General features: G+C 42.0%; 1 protein-coding gene across 2 annotated transcripts in view; it reads left to right on the top strand.

The window, feature by feature from the left end:
- The window catches only part of TBXAS1 (thromboxane A synthase 1), a 242,686-nt gene that overhangs the window by 90,035 nt on the left and 127,174 nt on the right, over nt 1-25,477 (top strand). The window contains exons 5-6 of one of the 2 annotated variants that reach the window (XM_086611171.1): nt 5,264-5,311; nt 23,373-23,469. In XM_086611171.1, coding sequence (XP_086467297.1) covers nt 5,264-5,311; nt 23,373-23,469 — 145 coding nt within the window. The remainder of the gene's footprint in view (nt 1-5,263; nt 5,312-23,372; nt 23,470-25,477) is intronic. The other variant, XM_086611173.1, reaches the window with a different exon arrangement.

The following is a 25,477-nucleotide window of genomic DNA, read 5'->3' as shown; positions in this document are numbered from 1 at the left end:
AAATAGTGTGAATTTGGTTCAGCTGTTGCTATCTGTATTTATGCAGAATTCCTAAACTGAAAAAACAATGAAGTACAGATTAGAAATGAGGCATTCCTCTCTCTATAGCTCAGCTGTGCTATCTTAGTGGTTTATTAGGAGTAAAGAGAGTATAAGCAATATATCCCTTCATACAAGCCCTTCCACGTTTCTGTGAATGTCATTTCTGTTCCAAGAACTACTTTTCAGTTGTCATCATTTTAAGTGGAAATGCAGTTATTTCATGGTAGCTTCTATTGTTGTCATCAGCTGATGTTTCTACCGTAACTGTTATTTCAACATAGACGTAACAAGCAATATCCACAAAGTACAGACAATGTCAAAATTTTTTTCCTGTGTTCTGCAAGGGGTTGAAGACACTTGCAAGAGAGCATATATGAATGTTCATGTGCATATTTGATCAAAAATGATATAAGTATGCTTTGTATGCTCTTCCAGCAAAAAAGCTCTGTCAGAAAGAAGTCAGACTCAGGCATATGAAGCATTCGATGCTCCAGTCACAGCCACCTTGTGGCATTTCTGCTCAGCCCTAAGGACAAAGTACTTCAGGAAGTGATGTAAATAATGAATTCCAAGGGTTAAGTACTTGTCTAAGAGGAAATAATGCAGTGGCTTGGCTGGCCAGGAATGGAGAAAGATGTTCATTAACACTATGGCAATTTGTATGTTGTGTAACAAATGGAAAACGACTGAGGCTTATTGTCTCTGTGACCTTTGGTGTGATGCCCTTAAATGACAATAATGTAAGAACATCGGCATTCATTCTTCAGTGTATTTCCCTCCTTATTAATATCATGTCTGGTTTTTTCTAAGCTGAATTTGGGACAAGTTGCTGTTTAGTCATCTGTCTGCTCACTTGGCCAGGCGGAGGCTACGTCATTGGAGAAAGAGATGTATAATTACAGCGTGTGACTGGATAGATAAAGTTTCATTTTTCCAATCTACCCACAGCCGTTAGGGAATCAAACCTCAATGAGACTTGTATGGGCTGCAAAGCTGGATGATGGTGGTAGTGGTCAGCAAGGACAATACTGCCTCTTTGGGATCTTGTAGGGAGGAGGAGTGACCAGATGAAGCATAACTATGTCCCATTTATTGTGTGCATGAAAAACTCAATTTGTGAGGGATCTAGGAGGCTGACAGAGAATAAATGCTGCTTTTTGATAACTCCCAGAAAAACAAAGCTTTGCTTTATTTATAGTTGGAGGAGGATGTTTTAAAACCTGGCTTGCGAGCTGCTGTTCGATAGGTATGTTATGTGTCAGGGAGTATTTATCACGGTCCTGTGAATTAAAGAAATTCCTTCTCCTTCCCTATACATCTTCTGTGTGATTCTTTCTGTACCCTTTGAAATAGGCAATAAATGGTAGGTGTGTTTATGTGTATGGTCCCAGCAAAGTATTAGATCTGGCAGTTGGAAGAAGATGTGGCGTTTCGCTTTTTCCAGATTGAAAACTGCTTTCCAATAAGCATAAAGAGCAATGATCTTTATTTCTACGGTGGTGAAGTGAGTTGAATACAAATCTTTGGAACTGAAGCCTTTTTTTCTTTCTAAGGTCACTTGAATAGTCTGAATGATACCATCACAACTGTTTTCTTTTGTGTGTGAATTGGTTTCCTTGACAACAGGATGTCAAATCAACTTTTCAGCTTTAATCAAGTCAAAACAATATATCCCTTCCATTCCAAAAGGCCTCAAGTCGTAGAGAATTATTTCAAGTAAGGCTTTTGTAGGTCACAAAAGCATTTCTTTTTTTCTTTGCTCCCGTGTGCCAATCCAAAGGAGAGGTGATGATATTACTCTTTTATAGAGAGAGACAATGCAAATAGTCTTCAGTTGTGTGTGCTGTGAAAACTGTTTTCATATAGAGATGGCCTAAGATGGAGGCCAAGGCAGAAACAAACAGCACTAGTTTGGTGCAAAAGCAGAGTTGGGGCATTTCTGTTCAACAGAGGAATCCAAGCCACTGATGTGACTTTTGAAAAGATCCTGCAACAGAATGGTAGTTTTTGGTTTATAGTTCAGCTATAGTTTGATGTATCTTCTATAAAAATATCTCCTCTAAAATATGTGTACTGGTTCTCCATACCAAAAATAACTGAAAAATATCCTATTTGGAAAGCAATGTATCGATACATGTTAAGGTTTGTGTTGAATATTCTCCTTTTTAAGGTAGGAGTTTTGCAGGAAAGGAGTCTTGGTGTCTGTGGAAATTAATGATTTATGTCACTTATTTTTTGGATCAACTTTGATGTTTTGATGCTTTATCTTTTTCCCTACCATATCCAATTGTTCCATTTCAATTTGAGGTTATGGCTACTGATCAGAAATAGGTGGTAAGAGCAGAAAACAAAGAGCTGCTGGATTGAGGAGGAGAAATAAAGGGAGAGATTATACTTTATGGAATCAGAAAAGCAACTGCTACAACATGAGCAGAATTAATTTTACTTTATATACACACTTTGCATGCATTTGACCACTCTACTGCGATCGCATCATACTGGCTTTACAGCACTGTAAGCATGTATGGCTGATTTGGAGTCGCAGAATAGTGCCAAAATAAGTAATACGTTCTAGCCCAACAACACACCACCAGTGAAGGAACAGAAAATACGATATAGCCCCAAGCAGGCAGGTGATTGCCTCTGGGACGAATGAACCTATTCTGCCTTTGACTGTAGCAATGCTTTTGGATGTGGGGAAGAGTGTAAGAGTTCACAATGTAGACCTCAGCGCGTACAATCGGAGAGTAAGAACAGAAGATTAAAATTTGGTGCAATTTGTGGGGTGACACTCTTTCTTCACGTCCTTTTGCATCTCAAACAGCTTGCAGCAGGTCAAACCCTATTCTTACTCTTCCTTCATTTGAACTTTCAACTCAACCTGCTGTGAGAAGTCTGACAAACTATGTAGTAGCTCAAGTGCTAAGGAGGACGAGAACAAAGTCAGGGAGGATGAAGAGATGGGTCTAGGAGCAGCAAGAGGATGGAGTTTGGATTAAACCACCTCTATAAAGCAGGTGACAATTAGTGCATTTGAGCCCATGGTTGTCAAACTGTGACCTGGCAAAGAGAATCAACGATCATGGATTTTCTGGAAAAAAAAGATTTCATGGATTTTTCTCAAAATCTGGATTTTCTGATGGGGGGAGGAACTAGTGAGAATGTTTCTGACAAAATTCAATTGTAAACCATTCTCAGTCCCTAATAAAACCACCAGCTGCAAGCTGCATCTACCCAAATTGAGCCTCTGCTGGGCTGCAGCATAAGCATCCCAGGATCGGCACAGAACCACAGAAATCACGTCAAGGTGCAGGCACAGGAATGGGTGCATGCACGCATTGCTGAAGCATCTTGTGAAAACATGAATGTGAATGGAGCTCCATCTCCATATAACAAACATTATTTTGCAGTAGATTACTTCACGTTTTTAAGAAATACACAGCAAGCAACTTAAAATAGGACAGGCAATTTTGCTTAAGGTGTTCATGGAATTACTCAATGTCTGATCTGTGATGGTGTGTTTTTTTTACCTTAATGACTTCCTAGTATTCCTGAAATAATTTCCTCATAAGTCATTATTGGAACCAAGATCAAGCCTGGTCACTTAAATGGTTGGGTGGTTTAATGGATTAGGCTAGGTCATGGAGCCAGTCACTAACTCAAAATGCATCCAGGGGTGAGTTGTGATTGTAAACTACGTTGGCAGCTGACAGCTTTCCAGAAGTCTATGCAGCCAGAGTTGGTTCTATCTTAACGCTTGACATCTCCTCTCCTAAAAAAATGTTGCTGTAAATGGCAGTAGTTAGCACTTTTGCAGATGAGTCCATAATCAAACAGGTTGGACAAGAAACAGGCTTTCCTCGCTGCTGCTCCTGGCCTCTACATCAGGGCTGATGCACCTTGATTGGTCACTGTGGAGGTTTGGAGCTTTCCCCTTTTGTGGACAAAAGAGGGACGTGCATTTCTGGGATTTGGGCATTTGGAACTTATCTCAAAGTCTTATCCTTCCTCTGCCTTCCTCAAATGCGTCAGGGAAAACCCAAAGTGGATAGGGGCAGGATCTCCTCCTGCAGGAAACAGCTGATGTATTCATCATGCAGTTAATTCACCTGAAAAAAACAGTGTCTTTATTGCCATTTTAATTTCACATTTTAAAAAAAAAAAAAATCCCAAACAAAGCAAACCTCTCTATTTCCAGCCTTACTCTGCTTTATGTGGGAAGAGTAATCCCAGGACAGGTATTCTCATCTTTGTCTCTGAAGGATTATGTAAAGAAATAATTTAGTTTTATGAAACAATTTTATCTTCTTTGATTTCCTCTTTTACGTTGGAGGTCTAATGGACTTACTATCTCTCCTGTGGTCCTTCCTTTATTTTGATATTTTAAACAATTTACTTTTCATATTTCAGGTAGAGAAAATTATGCCTGGGCAAGGATGGGGGAGAGGGAAGAAAAACGGTCTTCCTATTTTCGATCTATAGCTCTTCATAATCTCTCTTTCACATTTAACCTGATAGAGATTTTTGGTAGCCTCACTTGCCTGAATTTTTGTTTTCTTAAAGAGCTATGTACTTTTATGGCCAGAGTCAAATCTTTCATAATCTGTCAAGATTTTTTTCTTTTCCCTCACTGTGTTTCCTCCTTTATGTGTTATGCTAAAGTCCTTTGACTCTATAGGATTGTTGATCAGACCCAGAATTTCTATTGTGAGTTAGAGTTATCTTTCTCCTTTAAATACCTGCAAAGTGTGGATACAGTACAGCAGAACCCTTAAACATGTGCCTAACTTTGGGCATATGAGTAATCCCATTAAAGTCAATGGTGTTGTTACTCAACATGCTTCAAGTTAGGCAGAAGTTTATCTACCTTGCTGAATCAGGGCCATAAAAGAAACAATTGCATTTCTGCCTGAAAAATTATGTGTACCAACAGCAGTACACATAAACACCTAGGTTTATTGTAGCTGAAAGAAGTTAATGGGGAGAAAAATATTTCTCCCCTCTCCCCACCCTCTCTTTTGACAGCACTTGGCACGTAGACAATTTTATTGCTCCTGTGTAATGTGCTAGCCGTTCTCGCTTAAATAGAAAAGATTATCTCAAAAATTGACTGAACAATAGGAGAATCTTAATATTCTTAAATTAAACTTTCAGAACCCTTCTTTCTTTTCTTTTAATTAACGCTTTCAGAATTTGTTAATAATAATCTATTTTTTAAAATTTGTCTTTTAAAAAAGAACCCAAACCCAACAATATCACTGCCTAAAATGTAACGTAAAGGTACAATGCTACATCTTCATCTGAATCTCCACACTTAACCATAATTAGATGTTGGTTATAGTTAGTTCCGATGGTTAAATCAAGCTGCTGGAACAAGTCCTGAGAGTTACTTATGGATATATCATCATCAGTTTCTCCTCATCTCTCTAGAGCTAATTGGTCTTAAAAACAGTGCCTTTTATGGGACTGATGCCTAAAGATTTACCCAAAAGGTGGCAAACCACACTGTTTTGAGAATTGGAGTCTAGTGTTATTGTTACAGTTGTAATAGGTTTCGTGAGCTGCCTGATCATTATGGAGCATTTTACGTTCTGTGTACAGAGACCTGTGGGATGCAGTTTATAGGCAGAATTTATGGTAAATTAGTTGACTAGTTTAATTCTGGCATGTTTCAATTGTACTTAGGTCTCTGGAATGTTGCAAATTGATGCTTAGTGTACTAGTAATGTTGAAGGCATTCGTTAATGAGCTCTTCTTTAGCCATAGACAAAATCTTATGTGTGGACTATGACCTTCCATGAGAACCATACAACTTGAGCTTGTTGCCTCTGTGATGACTGTTGATTTGTCACTGTAGCCTCTTGCTGTTCTGATCAGGTCCAGGAATACTTGTCTTCTATGTATTCAGAAACAGAGACTCAAAGGCCCAACAAAATGTCACAGTCCCAGCCCTCAGCGCAGACAAAGCCATTTCAATGGAAATATTTGATGCAGGTGGTGAACTCTACAGTGCACAAAGATCTCTGTCTCCTTCTCTGAGATTCCCGACGTTGCCCTGGGGTGGCTGAGGTGGAGGCATGTGCTCCTTGCTGCACTTTTTCCTAATCTCTTTCTTCCATCCATGACTGCTCCATGACTCTACTGCAGCTGTTCAAGCCAACGAAAGTCGAAGACCTGATGTAATCTTTTACACCTCTGGAAAGAGTGTGAAATCCAACCAGATGAGACAGACAACATTTAATGTACACTTGGCAAGGCAGCAAAGGACAACGCTGTCACCTGCACAATGTTTCCAGTGCTTGTTTCAGTACTCACAGTGGTTTGAATTAGTGTTTGCGTAGAGGGAAATCCCCTGGTTAGCACAGCACCACTGAGACAATGTTGGCCAGATGCAGAAAGGTTCTGCCAGACTGGGCAGAACTGTGCCAGCTCTGAAGATCAACAAGGGAAGCAGCTGGCCCAGCCCTTGTACCTGTATCTTAGCATTTGAGGAACCTGATTAAATCTTGATCTGCTTCTGCATGTGCAGGTAGCAGCTTTGGCTGAAAGGTGGTTTCACCTCCGCTTGCTCCCAGGGAGGTGTTTCTGAGTTCCCTTCTTTCCTTGAACGTTGATAGTGCAGCACTTAGTGGTGGAAGCATAGTCCTTGTGAGCTCCAGGTTAAGATTATTTGAAAACTCAAGTTTCTTTTGAAAGCATGCTGCCTGAGAGGCGTCTTACACCTGAGGTACAACATGGGTGATCTTTGATCTGTACTGCCTGCTTCTTAGCTAATTAATGCTTAAAATCGTCATTTCAAGGGGCCTGGGGTGGGACTGCTAAACAGATTGCCTCCTCTTATCACGTAACACTGCTATGATCAGCACCTGCGTACCAGACTGTGTCATCCTAATTTAAGGCGGCGGGAGGGAATGTTCTGAGTGAACCCCACAGTTGTAAAAACTAGTTTCCTAGACTTAATTTCATCTCGATCCACCCTCTTCACCATCTACCAGAGCTTACATTTGTTAATCTTAGTAACAGGCTGTAAAATCTGCTTTGTAATTTTCCCCCCCTTTCCACTGTTTGGGAAGAAGCACGCTGAGGGCTTTTAAAAGGCTGAAAAATCTGGGCGTTATTTTAGTATACCAGTTCTGTTTGAAAGATTTGGCTGTGTGTATTAAATGCTTTCATTAGAATTTCCTATGGCACCCAGAAGTATTGATGCAAACCTGAAGTGGATACATACAACGTGTAACGTCCAGGAGCTATTAATGGTCTCTGACTTCATCAGCTGTGTACCTGATAATGAACTGGTGTTCCCAGTGCCATGCATGGCAATTTTAAAATTAAGTTCCTGAATCATTTCTCCCTGCTCTACACAGAGGGAGGAAAATGCGTCATCTTCCAATGTCTGTTGTGGTTTAGGCCACTTAGGCAAATAAATGCCACACAGCCGCTCGCTCGACCTCCCCCATCCCCAGGATGAGGAAGGGAATTAAAGGAGAAAAGAGAAAGAGACCTGTGGATTGAGATAAGAACAATTTAATACTACTACTGTATGAATATGGATATGTACAATGATAAATATATACAAACGAGTGATGTATGGTGTAATTGCTCACCAGCCCTTGACCGAGGCCCGTCTCATCCTGAATTAATGATCCCAAAACAGATAAGTCCCGACACCGCAATCCCGGACGAGCAAGATGCCCGAAAATAGAGAGCGAGACAGAGAGAGCACTCCCAAGAGTCCAAAAGTGAGAGTCCAGGAAGAGCAAAGGCCCTTCTTTCCGGCTGACCCTCACTTTTATACTGGGCATGATGCTGCATGATATGGAATACTAATTGGCCCGTTTGGCCCTCAGACCTAAGTCTAAGTACAAATCATAAGGAGAGTCATGGACCCTCTGTCCCGGCCATGCTCCCCCCTATCCTGTTGTGCTCCTGTACACTGGCAAGAACACGGCAGCTGAAAAGTCCTTGAGACCTCAGTGCCAACTATAAACATCAGTGCTCTGTCAGCGTTCTTCTCAGAGCAAGTCTCAGACTACAACCAAAACACGGAGCTCTTCTAGCTGTTAAAAGAAGAGCTAACTGTCCCAGCTGAAACCAGGACAATGTCCCTTGCCCACCCTCCCTTCCCTTTCTCGGCAGCATTTGAAGCAGATCAACTTCAATCCTGTGACTCAGGAGTTCCTCCTGCCCTCATTGGTCACGCAGCTCTTCACAGGAGACTCATGTTACTGCCTCTCCAGGTGATTCCCCACTGCCAGTTCACCCTTCTTTGTGGCAGCCTGAAAAAAAATCTAAAAGCAGCTTGCGACTACCTTCTCGTGTGCTTTGAGTAACATCAAGCAAAAGGGGTTTCTCTTCCCCATATATCCCCCACTGGGGGTGGGAGAAGAAGGATGCAGAGAAGAAACTGCAAATCAGCCTCTTGCATGTCCTGGTTCTTCGCGAGCCCCGGCAGGGGCTGGAACGTCCATGGCTTTGTCCCTTCTTCGTGCCCACCTTGCTAGGAGCTCCAGGAGAGAGACACAGGTATTGGTTAGACCCTCTCTTCCCATGCTGGGGAGTCCTTAGACAAGACGTTGTGCGACCTCTGCCCCTTAGGACGCCTAAGCATTGCAAAGGAATGGATTAGAGTTGTCTCTCATTTAGTTTCTTGGAAGTATTCATGTTTGCCACCTTGCTCAATATGTACAGAGAGACTTCCCATTCCATTGCTGCCTGTTGTCCTTTGATGGTGCTAACACTTTGTTGGCTCTGGGGTTTGTTCTGTTTTATTCTTTATACTTTGACAACCTTGTCTTGTGAGCTTTGTATTCACACTTCTTGCTGTTATTTTTTTCCCTCCTAAATATTTGCCCTGGCTTGTGTTTTCTTCTCTCCATCCCCTTCAGCCCTATGCTATCTTTCCTCCATGCTTGAATTTTTATTCCTTCCTGGTTTTCTTATCCGTGTTGAGCTGAAAACAGTAACGTGACCTGACAATTTTTACGTCATTCCAAGGTTTTTATGTACTTCCATAAATCTCTTCATTACTTTTTTATTGTTTTGTTATATATAGGTTTCAGGTTTTCCTCTGCCTTATTAGTCTGGGGATCAATTTTAGTCTACTATATTTTATTAGTACTAAGGGAAACAAAATATCTCCTTTTTCTTTGTTGGTTTGGCACCATCTTCAAATTACCTTTTTTTCTCTGTTCAACTACCTCTCTTCTTTGCCTGGAAAGTCTGCTTTATGTCAGACCTTCTGCTGGTGAACTGGGTATGATTTCATCAGGCAATAGGCAAAAGTATACCCTGCTGCAGGGGAAGAAGTTGTTTTCAGCTGTTATTCTGGTTTTGGGTGTTTTTTTTTTCTAGCTTGGGGAGCGCGGAATGAGCTGAGCCATCATTACCCTGGGGACTGTGAATCTTTCTTTCCTTCTGTTAAATTCAGTGGCTAAACCTGAAGAGTTGTCTTGAAGGGGGATTTATTGTAGTCATACTGATAAAATTGTACTGATATAATTAAGCAACTGCAGTAATGTCAAAAAACCTCCCGTGCACAGACAGAAGTTCTGGAGTGACACAAATTGCATCAGGTAAAAAAACGACCATCTTCCCCAGCAATTACTGTATCGATAGGTGTATGCTCCCATAGGAATATTTTCTAGTCTAACTTTATTAAGATTCAAACCACATCTTGTCCCAGAATCTCCTCTCTCCCCCATGTAAACAAGCCTGAAAATAGTGGTCTGGACCTTCAAGCTGTTGTTTACTTCAGTGTAGCTCCATTAGAGGCATAGAGCCATGACTGTTTGAGGATCTTGACTCAACATTTTTTGGTCTCTCTCATGTTATATAACTTCGATTTTTGGATGATGGTTCCTATTGAATAAAATTAGGTTTTGTACAGCAAATTTTAAGACTTATCCAGACATCTTAAAGTAGTTTACAGAAAAAGGAGTGAGTTGGGAGCAATGTTCTGACTCTGTAAGGGCTAGCAGTAGACATTTTATCACTCAGTAATAATCCAAGCTTTTCTGTCAATGTTGGAATCTATTTTATTGAAAAAGGATTTTGGCAAGGACACTGGGAATTGTTGCAGAGTCTTTCAAAGTGACACTGTGAAGAGGATCTTGGTTCTTTGGGACCTTTTATCACACGGAACATCTTATGAAATAGTCTGTGTGAAGGACTGAAGTAAAATGTTGTCAAAGCAGCCTAACAATTTTGTATGTCCACTGGCTGCCCACTTGGCCGAATAGGAAATGAGCTATGCATGGGGCAGTAGAAAGAGAAAGTAGGTCTAGAAGTGCAGCACGGAGGCAAGTGTTAAAATAGGTCAAATGGTAATGTAATGCCAATTGGAAAGGCGTTAGCCATTAAATACTAAATTATTTTCTATTAAAATAATATAAATTCTGATTTTTAAGGGAGAGAAATGTATTGAAAAATGGGAGGATTAATACTTGAAGTACCTAAACTTATTCTTACTACAGACCCAAATTTTATCCCATGTCAGTGACATTTTGTTTGCTTTTGCCCAATAACTAACACAACCAGATTTTCATGAACAATGAAGAACAGAATTAAGTTTGTGAAGCTGCCATAACTTTCTTCATGTTCATTTTCTTAGCAAAATATTTGAACAAATACGTAGCATGTAAGACCTCAGGTAGCCCGATACCTCTTTGATACACCACTGTGTTTATACCTGCTCACAGGACTGCTCTGGATGTTGCGTTTAGCGCATTTCCCTATCCCGTGCTGCTTTTGAGCTTGCCGCTTTGGAGGCTGGATTTCTGCAGGCAGGTGATTCGCTCGGGCTGGCACCCCCAAAATCCGCAGGCTGTCCCTGCCTGCCACCTCCTGCCAGAGGAGCCGAAGCAGGGGATTGCGCTGAGGTCAGAGGACAAGAGGGTGTTGCTGGCGGTGCTAAAGCTGCCGTGCGGGCACCATTGCGTATTTAACTGTAGGTCTCTGCTGGATTAAAAAGGCTCCAGGTGAGGAGAGCATGATCAATAATTACAAATATTAAAAGTGGTGCTTTTACTTGCTTTCCTACATTTTTCCTCTTCCTTCTTTGCCTACAGGACATGAAGCATCTGAATCCCCCAGACAATTGCTCATGCATTTACATTTTCATTTGCTTGGTTTATAGCAAGATTGTTCCGGCTTTTGGGAGGGGCAGCCATCAAAGACGTACAGGCACTGCCATTGTGTTTTATTGTTCCAGTCCATTTTTTCCCTGTGAATGCAGGTGGGAGTTTTTCAGTGGGTTGGTTTTGTGTTTTTGCTTTCTCTTTCTTCTGAGCATTTATAACCCTTTTATTGTCAGTCTTCAATCATTTTTGATAGATCAATATATTTACTTCAGTGATGGCTCATCCTACAGTTATGCTTGTATTTTTTTGCTTTGTTTATAGGGGTTATGAATAGATTCAGTGGGTTGTATCTCTGCTGTACCTCTGTTGTTGCATGAGGATCAAGTCGCTTGATCTTACCCCAATAGCTGTATATTTAGAAGGAATACGAAGTGTTTCTGTCAGTCTGCTTTCAAATGTACTTGTTTTCCCTTTTTCATAGGTAGACTTTGAGCAATTAACAATTGAAATTTTTGGCTCAGAAATTACCTTCTCAGAAATCCTAAGTATAACTGCTGGTGTTTCATATATGCTTGAACGTTTGGAGGGAAGGGCTCTAGGAAACCTCTCCAGAGATCCAGAGGGCTTGGGGAGTAACATAGCAAAGCAGTGTTGGATGATAACATTTACTCAGATGACTCAGAAATGAGGCAAGTCCATGGGAGTCCTGTGGTCCTTAGCCAAGCACCTACGACTGAGACAAAGTGGAGATGCTCTTCAGCCTACACCTTGCTCATGTCCCTGAGCAGCCAGATGCAGGCCCGGGACAGCTGTTTAATGCAGCTGTGAAGACAACTCAGACATGTGCAACGTGCACATGGGAATTGGGTCCCCGTATCGGTGTGATATGCTGCGCCATGGCTGGCCATCAGAAGGGGGAGGTGGGTGAGCTGGACCTGCCCCTGCAAGGTGAAAGGGTACGTCCGTGGAAGACGAGAGTACTAAATGTACTCTTCCATCCTCAGGGATCTGCGTTGTTTCAGGATATGGTGACATATATGCCATTTGTTATACAATTGCCTCCTTCTCCTCCCTGACCCCAAAAAGGGAGCAACAAAAGAAATGTGTTTGTTACAACTGATACAAGGTGGTAAATGTAAAATAGGTCAACTAGGTAGTGCTCTTAATAGTATTACTGTTTGAAAAATGATCTGTGTCTTATGACTGCACATTAAATATTGGGAAAAATCCCTGAAAGTGCCTGGATTTCAGTGAGGTTTAATAATTTAAACCAGGTGAGCGTATTAGCCGTTTGTAGGATGTTATTCCCTTAGTTGCCTTACCAGAGCTGTATACATCATGTTTTTCAGTACGTCCATTTTTAGGCTGAAATAATTTGCCATGTTATGAAAGTCGTGACTCAACTACTTCTCAGCAGCGTGTTGTCCATTTGTAACAGCAGATTTTCCTGGAAGTCATTACTTTTGGAGTGCCACTGTCAGCTGTACACATCACTCCTGTTCCTCTCGTCCTTTGTGGCGCAGATTTGCCCGTTGTTGTTAGCGAGGACGTTACCACTGATGCACAAGCTATCAGGTTTTTCCATTCTTTTCTTTCTTTTCTGTCTCTTTTGAATTGCAGTTTCCTTTGTCTTCTGCGTGGTGCACTGAAAGAGGTTAGGAAATTTATCATGGTTATTTTTAATGGGTTTTTAAAGTCCAGCACGACACAGATTGAATTGATTCAGGAAAATTTCCTGGAGCTGCAGCATTTTTTACTATTAAAAATATTTTTATTGTGGCAATTTTTCTGTAAGAAAATACATCTATTTTTTCCTTCTAGTCCCGTAACAAAGCCCTGCTTTCTAACGTTTCCACATGGTCAGATATTAGCCATTTCCCAAGATAATTTAGTTTGGTCATGTGTACGGCTAGCATTTTTATTGTAAAGAATTCTGCTAGCGGTTTCATGATAAATGCATAAAGCATTGGGAAATGACTTTTATTTGGCTTAGTGTGCATTTAATAATGCATTAACAAAATTAAATGATTTCGTGTGTATGTGTGTAGATCTTAAGGATGTATAGAAAAAGTACACACTACCATAGCTATGCAAGAATTTTAAAAAAATGAACCTTTCCTGTGTGCATTTTGTATGCTGTAGCATAAAAAAGTACATTCACAGGAGCTCAGTAGGTGGTTGCTATCCTTTTTTTTTTTTTTTTTCTGTCTGTATTTCAACATATTTTTTTAAGGCAGATCAGGAAAGAAAAGCAAGTCTCAATGACTTGTCCCCTTCGTGGCCAGTCTGGCAAACGTTTACTTGCCTGAGTAAGGCTGTCTGGTGTTGGCTGGGATCTGTGTCTTTATTGCACGCGAACCAGATGAATGGGTTGCCCATTGCTTCCCACTTACTAAACCCTGCTTTCATTTGCTTAAACTTCAGGTATCTTCAGGCTGGTAGCCGTGACCAAGTCAAAGTGTCTTGTTTCTTATTCAACCAAATGGTCTATGTGAGTTACGCAAAACTTGATTTGGCTTAGTCATTTCCTCATGTCATGTTTATGATGTGAAAAATCAGTATATTGAATCCTATCTATCATGGAGGAATTAAAACTTTCTAATATTAAGACGGCATTATTTCAGAAATGCATGCGTCTGCATTAACATAAACAGAGCAAAGGAATAAAAAGAGATAGTGTGCAATATATTGTACCTCTCTCATTGATTTAAGATCAAAATGTCAGTAAGGAGGAGTAGACTGAAAGAAAATTATGTGTATGTTTATTTCAAACACATGCAAAAATAAAATATTGTATCGTCCACCACTGCTGATCATATTTACAGGAGGCACATGAGCTGTCTTGCCTATGAAGAAATCAAAGATAAAGTGCAGAACTAAAACAAACAGAAGCAGCCTACTGATTTCAAATGCCTCTGTTCTGAATGCCTCTTTTGTAGATATGTATAAGGACATGACTTTTCAGCAGATAGAGATACTCAGTGTTTTCTGAAAGCCTTTTCTTTCCTTCAGGGCTAAAATGGCTAACCAAAACTGGAGATGTGAAAAACTCCAGTCACACGTGAGTCCTGGCCATGATATGCAAAGTATATACAAGATGAAGGTTGCAGAAATGCAGGCTTATGGATGGCTTTTCTTTGTACCCTGATGTCAAGTCTCGGGGAGGAAAAGTAATACAAACCTCGATTTTTTTATCATGGTCAGAAATGCTTTATGAGAGGCAGAAGTCAGATCGCACAAGTTTTGTTGTAGTCACCTTGAAGTGTATTTGCTTATATGAAGTTTAGTGATGGGTGTGTAAGTAGCAACTTTATTACACTTGTGGTTTTATTATAGTCAGCCTGGTTTATAGCTTGCTGCATCTTGCCATGTCGTAGTATCACAAATTATATTTAAATCCTTTGACCTCCTTCCTGTTTTGTTTTCGCCGTATGGTCGCACATATGCTCTCCTCTTTTTGTCCCCTGTCCCTAAGCTTTCCTTGGAGCCTGCACCATGACGCACACATGCTCCCCAGCTTTCTGGGATGCTGAGGATCCTCCCTGGCTTCACGGTCACCCATTCAGATATTCCCCTGCTTTGCTAGAAAGCAACCCAGTGCCACATGCCCCTCTTCTACGCATTCTCTCAGCCATGTAGCATCACAGTCATATACCTCATCTTCTTCAAGTGCGCTGCTCTGTCTCCATTTATCTTCCACAAAATGGCTGTAGCTCTGCCAGCCAGTTGTTTCCCAGAAATTGCATACCTGTCTGTCAAGAGAAGCTGCTTAGAGCTTCTGACTAGAAATCGGGATAAACACTGAGCAGATCCCTCTCCCTCCCTTACACAGGAAGAGAAGATGGAGAAAAGGCTGCCCTTGTTTAGCCTGAGTAATGTTGTCTGCTTATCCTGCTCAGCCATCTTGTAGACTTTTTTTTTCACTACACTGATAAAAATAGGTAGCGCTGTTGAATATAAATAATAGACTCATACAAATCCATATAAATGAACAGTGTGTAGATGGTGGCAAATAAAGTTTGGAGACACAGAAAGTTTGCAATCTCCCAGATGTAGCCTTCCCTAGAAATAATCATTCGGTGTTCTGGAAATAGTAACCTGACGGTTTTTCTTTTGGGGTATGGCAAAGGAGTGCTTTGGTAGTGAACTAGGTTCAAAAAGCCCAAGATGAGGCTGCTCTCATACCGTGTCTCACAAACCCCTAGAAAGGCCGGGCACAGAAATATGCTGAAACGCACAGGAAACGTCTGCTGCGCCATCACACGAGGTCAGTCAGGCATACCGTGCTTTAACGAGCACAGACAAAACAAGCTTTGGTGAAAATGTCACAGTCTAAACACGAGTAACAAAACACAGACTAATACAGTCCGAGCTTGGTGGGAAATGCCATGGGAAGAGATTTAGAAACCTCCTCCTGGCACTCTCATCGAGGTGAAGAGCGATGAGCGCTCTTGGCATCACTCAGTAGCAGTGGCACCGCGTGCCCGGGCGAGAGGAGCAACTGGTTTCTTATTAATGTCACAGTACTTCCTATTTCCAGTAGCATCCTATAAAACCAGAACCCTATTTACAGCTTTCATTTTGCATTAATGAAGTGGAATACTGATGTAGCTAATCAGCGCTAGCGGTATGATGTGAGCACATGGAGCGGCGGCGGCGGCGGTGGCAATCATCTTAGCCCAGTTGCCAGGATAAAAATAAACCCCACCAGCTCTGGGAAGCAACAGCTCCCCAGCTGCGGAGAAGCACAGCCCGGGATCCCGCGGCTCCACGCTGCCCTGGCGCCTGGCTTCTCCTGCAGCCCGCCTGCGGCAAGAAAAGAAACGATTCTATTATCCCTGTCCGTCCATCCCCTTTGCTGCTTCTCTTCCCACCCCTGAACGTGGGCATGAGTTTTTGTACTTGCGCTGGAATCTGGACTCAGATTTCCTCAGAAAACCAAATGGACATAGATTGCCAAATATGCTTGTATAATTCAGAAGGATTGGTTTTTCTTTTTTTTTTTCTTCCTCTTCATGGCACTTTGTGAGCTTAATTTAATCCCTGTCATTCCTTATATGTGGGTAAATGTCATCTACTTCATTTCATGAATGAATTAACACAGCCATGCAGAGTCTGCCTCTCCCACACTGCTCACTTGGAAGGGGGAAGGGATTAGTAAATGTGTGTGACATCCTCAAGTTGCTAAACCCCAGCTGTGGTTAGAGGTGCCCAGAAATAGATCTCGTTTGCACCCTGGTGTAAGGTACTTGAAAGACCCTACTGGCTCTGTTCCGTGTAATGGCCCCAATCAGCCCTCCTTCTCCTTATTGTCAACCCTAAATATATTACTTTTGTACCATGCGTCTCTTATTGCACCTGACAAGGGAGGAGCTCCTTTAAAAATAGCTGTGCTTTTAGTGATGGGGAGAATATAAATAATCCTGGAATTTTCTTCCTTTTTTGATACTTCCTTAAGCACATCAGAAAGCAGAGGTCTGTTGGCAAGGTGCAAGTTTGAGATAGTGCAGAGGTTCGTGGTATGTAGAAGATAGCATTTTTAATCCCGGGTATATGGACAAAGCGATGGATGCATAGCAATACAGAGCGGCACAGAAAGTGTGCGTGAGTGTCCGGGCATCTTGTTACATGATATTTTTAATACAGTCAGGAATTAAATTAATAGTTCTATGTGCTTATTTTAAAGCTTTCACGACACGAAAAGAAGCGTAGTTCATCGAAAAAGGAAATGAGGAACAATTTATTCTTAAATAGAAATCACTGTGACCATGTCTTCTTTTTCATGAATTTACACAATGGGTTGGATTAGTCTCCGGCTGAGGGGTGTGTGTGTGTTGGCAGAGCTGCGCTTTGAAACTTTTCTCGAGCACTGAGACTGCTTAGTGCTACCAAGGCTTCGTTTTTATGTGCAAGAAGTTCACTTGTTTACAGGGTGTTGTACTTTGTTGTTGTTGTGGGTTTTTTTGTGGGTTTGGTTTTTTGTGTGTTTTCTTGTTTGGTTGGTTGTTTTTTTTTTTTAATCTGAAGTGGTAATGTGTGCTTCTCGGTTCTCTACTCCAGAGATGCTCAGCTTGTCAGTGCTATAGAAAAATAGTCCAGGAAGGCACCTGCCAGCTAAAGTCACAGCCTAGGACGTGGGAGAAGTGGCATGGGAGTTAGCTCTGGACTTTCCAGCAGACTTCCCCCTGCCTGAAGAAAGCCAGAGTGGGATTTCCAGGTGTACGTGGCAGCTGAGGAGCTCTATTCCTACTGGAAATGAAAAAAAAAAATAGGTGATTTCTGACAATTCCTGACTCCTCTGTACCTGCCTGTGCCCCAGTCCTTCAGCTGGAAAAGGAGGACGTTGTTTGTTTTCCCCAAGGTTCGTTGCTCCAGGTTCTTTAAATTGTAGGCTCCACAGGCCTGGAATAAGCCTCCTACTTATGTCTAACTTCTGCCAAATTAGGGCCAGGGAATCTTGGAGGCCTCTAGCTGCTAATACAACGCAAATAATAATGGGACTCATGGTATGTTACATATTGCTTAGTCCTACCGAGTCTGAATTGCCTGCAAGAGCTGGAAGGGGACAGTGCTCATGACAAATCAATTTGCTGACCTCTGAGATAATTAAGCAAGTAACGCCAGGCTTGACTCCTATTTTAAACAAACAGCATGCTATTTGTTTTTTGCGTTTCTCTGCCTGCAGTGAATAGGTGTCCCTAAACAAAAGAGGCAGTGATCGAGGAACTTTTTTTTTTTTTTTTTAAGGAAATGTATCCTAAGAAAATTAGCCTTTTTCCCTGTATTTCTTTATCTTTGCATACTTCTCCTTTTTTCTTCGTTTGGTTTTTTGTGTGTGTGTGTGTTCGATTTTTTTGTTGTTGTTCAGTTTATTTTTGTTCTTTGCTCTTCCCTGAGGAAGATAGGGATAATAAAATTTTCTGTTTTCATTTAGCTTTCCAGATGATCTTTGTGTACTTTACCAGACTGCAGCATAGAAAACAAAGCCTTATTTATTGCCTAACAGTGTATATGTGTTTTATGATTAATGTGATGTGTTTGTAATACATGGGACTGATAATAGATAGGGAGATCAAAGTCTTCTGTGAATTGACAGCAGCACTATAAACAAAGTGAAAGGGTTGCAGGTGTTTCCCACACGGGTGTTACACAAAAGCATATGGCCTTTTGCCATGATGTACAGCGAACCCACTCCGTCTTTTCCTGTGCAGCAAGGCAATGTTGCTGTGAGCTTTGCTCAGAGAGCACATCTGTGGCTCAGGACCTGGGGGATGCTGTCAGCAGCAGATGACCATGCAGTGTCAACAGAGCGATCTTGGGGGCACAGAAAGGGTAATGCTAAATTGGTCCTTCAAATTAAAAGTAGGTGATTGATCCGCTACATCACCCGAACATAAATCTGTGTTCCTGGAGGGGGACCCCTGGTGAACGTTGTAAAGGAAGATGGTGTGCTTGGGTGTTGCAGGAGGGACGGGACAGTCCAACCTGCCTCTTGTCTCACTGCTCCTGCCTCAGCTTGTGTTTGGGCTCAGCAGCTCATCTCTCAGGTGTCTCTTACCTCCATGGAGTAACTTTTGTGGCCATGGCAGGCACTAGGTGTTTGTTGAGACACCAGGACCACGTCTCTGCAGAAAGCAATGGTGGGGCACACTCAAAACAGTAGAAATCATTGCTGGATTGATGCTTATTCTTTTTGATAAAAGAAAAGGTGTGTTTACTAAATGACTCAATGTTTGTCAAGAGGACTGCAATGTTCTGGGTGAAACCTGAAAACGAGGCAGAAGTCTCTGTCCCTTTCGTTAATTGGCCTAAGAGTGGTACTTGTCTGCTCTTAGGAACCAAACTGCTGTGGTTGAGTGTGTTGGGTGTTTGTAGCCTCTTACGTTATCAAAACACTCTAAATGCAGATTGACCTCTTTTGCTCAATATACTATGACATAACCACTCCCTTGACCTGTGAGCCCTTTGGTAAACATGCTGGAGGGCAGCCTGCCTCTTCCATAACTTGTGGGAGTAAATCCATGCTCTCCGTGGAACACTTCTGAAAAACTTTTTGCTTGGCCTTCCTGGGGACAGTGCATCACCCGGCCGGCCGCCTGCTTCTGCACCGGCAGCCTGCTGAGGCGGTGGCTCATCTTCCACCCTCTCATCTGCTGGAGGGAGCCAACACTGTCCTTCTGCTGTCCATGTACTGGTACCAGGCCTTTCCTGTCTCACCTTCCAACAGAGCTAAAGCTGCTGGTCTAAAAACGTGGATTTTTTTCTCTATTTTGGAGGGCTGCAGTTTAAGCTGAAATTTAGTAGAAATTGCCCTAATGGCATAACTTAAATAACTGAGGCCTCATCCACACTTGAAAATTACACTCGTGCATGGATCATGAAATTTATTTTTACTGGTATGGCAGCATTACAAGAGATTCACACGTGGACACAGTTGCATCTCTCTGAGGACATCATACGACATTCATGCCATCTTGTTTCTGTGCAGGAGTGAGCTAGATAGTCATGAGTGTTCGTATTGCACCCCGAATGCCCTGCGTGAAAATATTACAAAGGGTTGGGTCAAGCAGCATAATGGTACTGTATCACTGTAGTTAAAGGCAGGACTCCTGTGTGTGGACAAGCCCTGTGAAAAGATTAACCTAGAGAAAGTTAATAAAAAGTGCTGCCCTAAATTATTCATGAATCCATTTGTAATGCACTTGCTGGGAGGCTTTTGTTTTTCTCAAACTCTTATTAAAATCTGACAAGAATATCAGGTTTTGTTCAATAATAAATCTAAGTCTATGTGAGGCTGGTGATATACTCATGTAGTAATACAGAATCAAAATGAAGTTACATGGCAGGGGTGAATATGTTATTTACTTGGGAAGAATAGATTATTTTTCAGGAGGATTTTATCTTTTATTTGCCATTTTGGAGCAAGTAAACAAAGAAAAAAATCTGGTTGCGAGATATCCTCTTGGTTTGCGACCAAGGCCTTGATCCTGCAAAGGGTTTTAAATATGTTAAAACTTAGTTAAGCACATTTCTGGTGGCTTTGCAGTTCTGGTCCTGTGTTTGGTAAATGAATAGCTCACGTGATCTTGTTTCAGACTTAACTGTTCTTGTCCTTTTACCTTAACTTTGCAGGAAGATTATAGAAGTCATGCTCCCAGCCTGTGGATTTTGACTTCCAGAGCATGTCCATACACACGCTGCTCTTCTTGTGTCCCAGAAAAGATTAGAAAGATTATATACAGGAAGTAGGAGAATGGAGAAAAAAATATAGGGAGAGATCTTTTACTGTCGAGGTACAATAAAAGATGGTGATCTGTGTATGCTTTCCTTAAAAGCCGGCAGAACTTTGCTTAAAAAGCAATTTAAGATGTTTTTTCAGTGTTTTCATTTTATTAGTTTTAGGAGATTTTTTTTTTTGTCTTCTCTTCTTTCTCCTTCTCTGCTCTGATTTATAACTGGATAAGGAAAGGGAAAAAAGGCACCTATAGACAGAAAGTTAGAGAAGAGTAAATAAAAAAGAAAGAGCTTAGCTGTGGAAGCAGAACTGGGAGTTCGGGTGACTGGTCTGAGTTGGAGGATGATGAATAGATTTGTTTGCATAAGCTTGGCTTGTGAGTCACTTTCTCATAAAAGCAGCTTGAGTAGGAGATGCTCCTGTCCCAAATTTTAGTCCCAAATGCTTTCAAGCACAAAGTGCAGCGTGACATAAGGGCTCTGACTGTGAGCGCTGTCCTATTATTCCAGCGGACCGGAGCTGGAGCTCTGCAACTTCCCAAGTTTGAAATAAACGAGAAGTGTGTGTCTCTCACACGTGTGCTTTGCCTGATCTATCATGTGGTGGCTCTTGGTGTTAAGCTGTCTGAGCAGATGTCATCAGCTTCTGATTCAGATTTGGAATCTGGTGCTAGTGATTTGGTTGGTCCCTGTGAAAAGCTGTGTGTTGGAGGACCATCAGTCACTAACCATTAAATGAGACAAGGAACTTGATAAACTCAGAGAGGGGAAGAAAAAAGCAAGGTGTGGGCATGCAGGTCAGTATTCCTGGCTGATCATCCCAGGTAGGTTTGGAGCAGCACAGCTCTTCACCTTGGGAGCTTGCTTTGCCTCTCTAATGCCAGAGAAATTGTACAAAGTACACACAGAAGGGGCATGTAGGGCACTATTGTCTTTTGCCAAAGAGTGTGATCAAAACACTTTTTAAAATGAGGCCTCAACTCTTCCTTATGCACCTATTAGGATTCTGAAGAAAGTTTGACCATTAACGGACAGCTACTTTGTTGTGGTTTAGCAAACTGGGAGAGGTGAAAAAGGTTTATTTTAATAGAATGTACAACCTTGTACCTAAGGTTCAAGTGGAGCCTGTGAGTTGAATTTGGGAAATAACAGTTCCCTCTTGGAACCCACCAGAGAAGAAAAGATGATCTCTTCCTTCCTGAAGAAAATTATTTTCTTGTTCTTCTCTGCCATTTGTTTTTTATGAGTTTTGGTGGTACGGGGGTCAAGGTGGACTGTGAAACCCTGCTTTGGAATCAAGATATTTGTCTGACTTGTTTGCCCCTGGTGGAATCAGTGCTGCTGCAGCTTCATTGCCATGGGAACCTCCAGTTACTAAATTTAATTCAGCCTAGAGTTTGCTTGTCTGTTCTGTTGCTGCAATCTAGATGGGTGATAAGCAATATATTGATACCAAGCTATATCATATCAAACCGATTAGGCATTGATATTGCCACAATATTGCAGCATCTATGGTATTGCTCTTGTGTTCTTCTCTGAGCTGCCCGGTCCTCCTGTGCCTGCCTCCAACCTCCTCTTCCTCTCTCCTGGCAGAGCAATGGCAACACCGCCTGCATAGTCTTTCTGGTCCAGCAATTGGCAAAGGTAGGGACTGCGGGCAGCCTCTGCTCGCTGGTGGTACTCCTTCCTCCTCCTGCAGAGCAGCCAAGCACAGAGCACCCGTGGGCCCTGGTGGAGATGGTACTGGAGAAGGGAGCTCTGCACCCCTAGGAGTTGTGGGGTTGGCGTGGGTCCCAGTACCTCTGCGGCATCCACGATGGTGTGAAGTCTCCCAAGGACAGACCTTGGCTCCCAAAGATCAGATTAAGTGGGAGATAGCGGGTGTATGAGCAAAGAGTAAGAGACCCCTATCACCCTATCTTTTTCTGAAGTTATGTTAATTTCTTTGTAATTGGTGGATTTTTTTTTCTTTTTTTTTTTTTTTCTTTTTTTCCTCCTCATTGGTGTTGTGTAAGGTTCAGATGGTATCTGTTATATGGTTGTGTTCATGGTAATGCAGAGCCTGGCATCTGAGATGCACTTGGTTCCAGTGCTAGCAGAAGTGGTGGAAGTGTGCCTCTACCGCAGCCACACTGGGGGGACTTCTGGAGAGGCTCATTGTAGACAGGGCTTTGCCATGGAAAGACATTTCATGTGGTTAACTGCAGTATAATCTATTTTGTAGGTCTTCCGTGGTTGTTTGGGTTGTTGGTTACTAATGCTTTGCCCCTCTGTAGTTTGGTTTAGTGATGCTACATCACTTCATACAGAAATCACAGTGAGCACAGAGTGTGTAAACCTGTATGTTAAAATGTTGGCCGAGTATCAGTTAATCAATAAAAGGTTTTATGATGTTTCCTTTAAATTTCTGGACCATGCATCTTAATTTAATAGTTGAGAGGGATGGGAAAAGATACTGATTTACCTAAGGGAATACATTTTCTGTGATATTTGTTCACAGCAAGTGTTTTCAAGCCAACTGAGGTATTTTCCTATGAGGACAGGCTGAAAGAGTTGGGGCTGTTCAGCCTGGAGAAGAGGAGGCTCCAGGGTGACCTTATAGCGGTCTTCCAGTACCTCAAGGGGGCCTACAGGAAAGATGGGGAGAGGCTGTTCAGGAGGGCCTGTTGTGATAGGACAAGGGGTAATGGTTTTAAAATAGAGGGAGGTAGATTCAGATTGGATATTAGGAAAAAATTTTTTACCATGAGAGTTGTAGAACACTGGAACAGGTTGCCCAGAGAGGTGGTGGATGCTCCATCCCTGGAGACGTTCAAGGCCAGGTTGGACGAGGCCCTGAGCAACCTGATCTAGTTGGAGATATCCCTGTTCCTTGCAGGGGGGTTGGACTAGATGACCTTTGAAGGTCCCTTCCAGCCCTAACCATTCTATGATTCTATGATTCTATGATTTTAGGGAAGGTGACGGCTCTCTAGTTGATGTTATCTGCTAAAATGACTCTACTTTCTTTCTTTGTAGGTACTACATTGGTCGCCAGGTGTTTGTGGTGATCTCCACACCAGAGATGATCAAGCAAGTCTTAGTGACAGACTTCAGTAATTTCACCAACAGAACTGTAAGTTGATAGAAAGGTTGGCTTTGAGCTCAGACCAAAAGTGACTTCAAGAGAGCTGGAGATAAAGAGAGGCAGGAAAAGTACAACATGGTTCAATGAAACTTAAAGGTGTATAAATTCACTTATATACATTTCAGTCAAAGACTCCTCTTATCAGGACACTGAGGATGAAAGAGAATGTCCTCGAAAGAGATACAGTGCCCTTGGGACTGAGGCACCAGATGGATGCTGAAGAGAGAGGCTTTCAATATCAGTTTTGCCACTGACCTCCTGTGAAATCCTGGGAAAATCACTTATTAGCTCTCTACCTTGTTTTCAATCTGTCACATGGGGACAGTGTTATTTGCTTTCTCCCACCCACGAACTGTTTTGTGTTTTTAGACTTTCTAAGGCAGGAGCAGGCTACTTGGGATAGGAGCATACCTTCTGCAGCTAACATATGTTGCTTTGTCATACCACTCTGAAAATAACATAGCAAAGAATGAATTTGGGGTTAGCAAGGACTTATACATTTGCTGTTGGTTACTTATTTTATTTATCTATGTACACACCAATATTAAAAAGCTCTTTTTCCAGCACTGGTTAGAACAAATAACGAGGGGGAAATGGCCAGAGGGATCGTAAAGATTTCCAGCAGTTCCTCAGCATTTTACAAGGAAATACTGTCACTGTGACTGCATGCTCCCTCAGTGCCATCCATTCCCTGCTTCCTTCTGGCCTCTTTGTATCCTCAAACCTGCTCAAATAAACTCACGTGCATTCAGGAGACTTGTTTGTGCCCTCTGGGAAAATTTCATCTCTGATCAGCTGTCTGTCTCCTCTGCCCCTCTGATCCTCTCTGCAACCAGACAGTCTGTTTGCAGACTGCTTGTCTCCTTTGCTTGCTGCTTTTGGTACATGAGGTTCATCTTGTGACTACCTGCATCTTATTTAATAACCACTTGTACCTGTCGCCTTCCATTCTGCCTATGGCACACATCTGAATGGAAGAATCCCAGTGTGCAAGCTTCTTAGGCTCAAGTTGTTGTGTGTGGTAAGGGTCTTTTCCCCATTTTCTCTATATTTGAAGGAATTTCTCACTCCTTCCCTTCTTCCACCCCCAAGCAGGAACCCTCTTACTTCCTATCTATAACTTTCCCATGTTTTTCTTCTGCATATTTAATAGGAATAGACTGTGTCCACTATTCAGAGCAGTAGTAACACCTGCCTGAAATTAGAGAGCATTCCTTTGAGGGTTCATTCAGATACTCGTTCTGCTTTTAATTTTAGTCAGCCTTGTCATTTGAATATATTGGTGTGTGCATTGTCACCCTTTTTATTTGGCGACATCTTTCTTTCTCTCTAGGGTTTTATGATCAGAGGTTTATCTCTGTTTCTGGTGGTTGTACATCCATCTGTCATGGTCTGTAACATTTGTGTTCCTCTCTAAAATTCAGGTAGGTCAGGTCACTATAGCCAGTCTCTCTCTCCCCACACTTTTTTTCTTCATCAAGGATCTGTTAGATATAGCTGTCAGTGTAGGTTCATATCTTGCCCTTATCACTTGTCTGTCCCCGGAATCATTTGTGGCTTTTCTGCACAACATCCTCCTTTATGGAGGAAGAACAGAGGCACACACTGAGTGGCATCTCCGCCACTAACCAGAAAGCCTGTGGCACATGAGAAAATTTAACTCCTAGCTCTCTCTTTCACAAAATGAACAGTTTCTCCCTGTGCACTGTTGCTATTTCTGGCCTGCTTAATGCCCATGACTCTAATTCAAATGAACCTGCTTCATCTTAATATGCTTTTATCTGCTTGTTCCATGGTCTTCTCACACAGCTGCAATCTTTGAGCGTTGTTATTCCTCGCTCTCCACTTTGTTCCCCCGGTTCCAGCCATTGCTTTTCACTTTCTGAAGACAAGCAGCCTTCTGTTCTGGGTCCTTCCACATCTAACCTGGGGATCTTTTTGCCTTCTTGAATTTTCACGCTGGAAGCTGCCTCTCGTCTTTAATTCGCAATCAATC

Source organism: Tauraco erythrolophus, chromosome 4, assembly GCF_009769465.1.
Source record: "Tauraco erythrolophus isolate bTauEry1 chromosome 4, bTauEry1.pri, whole genome shotgun sequence".
Lineage (NCBI taxonomy): Eukaryota > Metazoa > Chordata > Aves > Musophagiformes > Musophagidae > Tauraco > Tauraco erythrolophus.
This window is presented reverse-complemented; position numbering and strand designations above follow the sequence as displayed.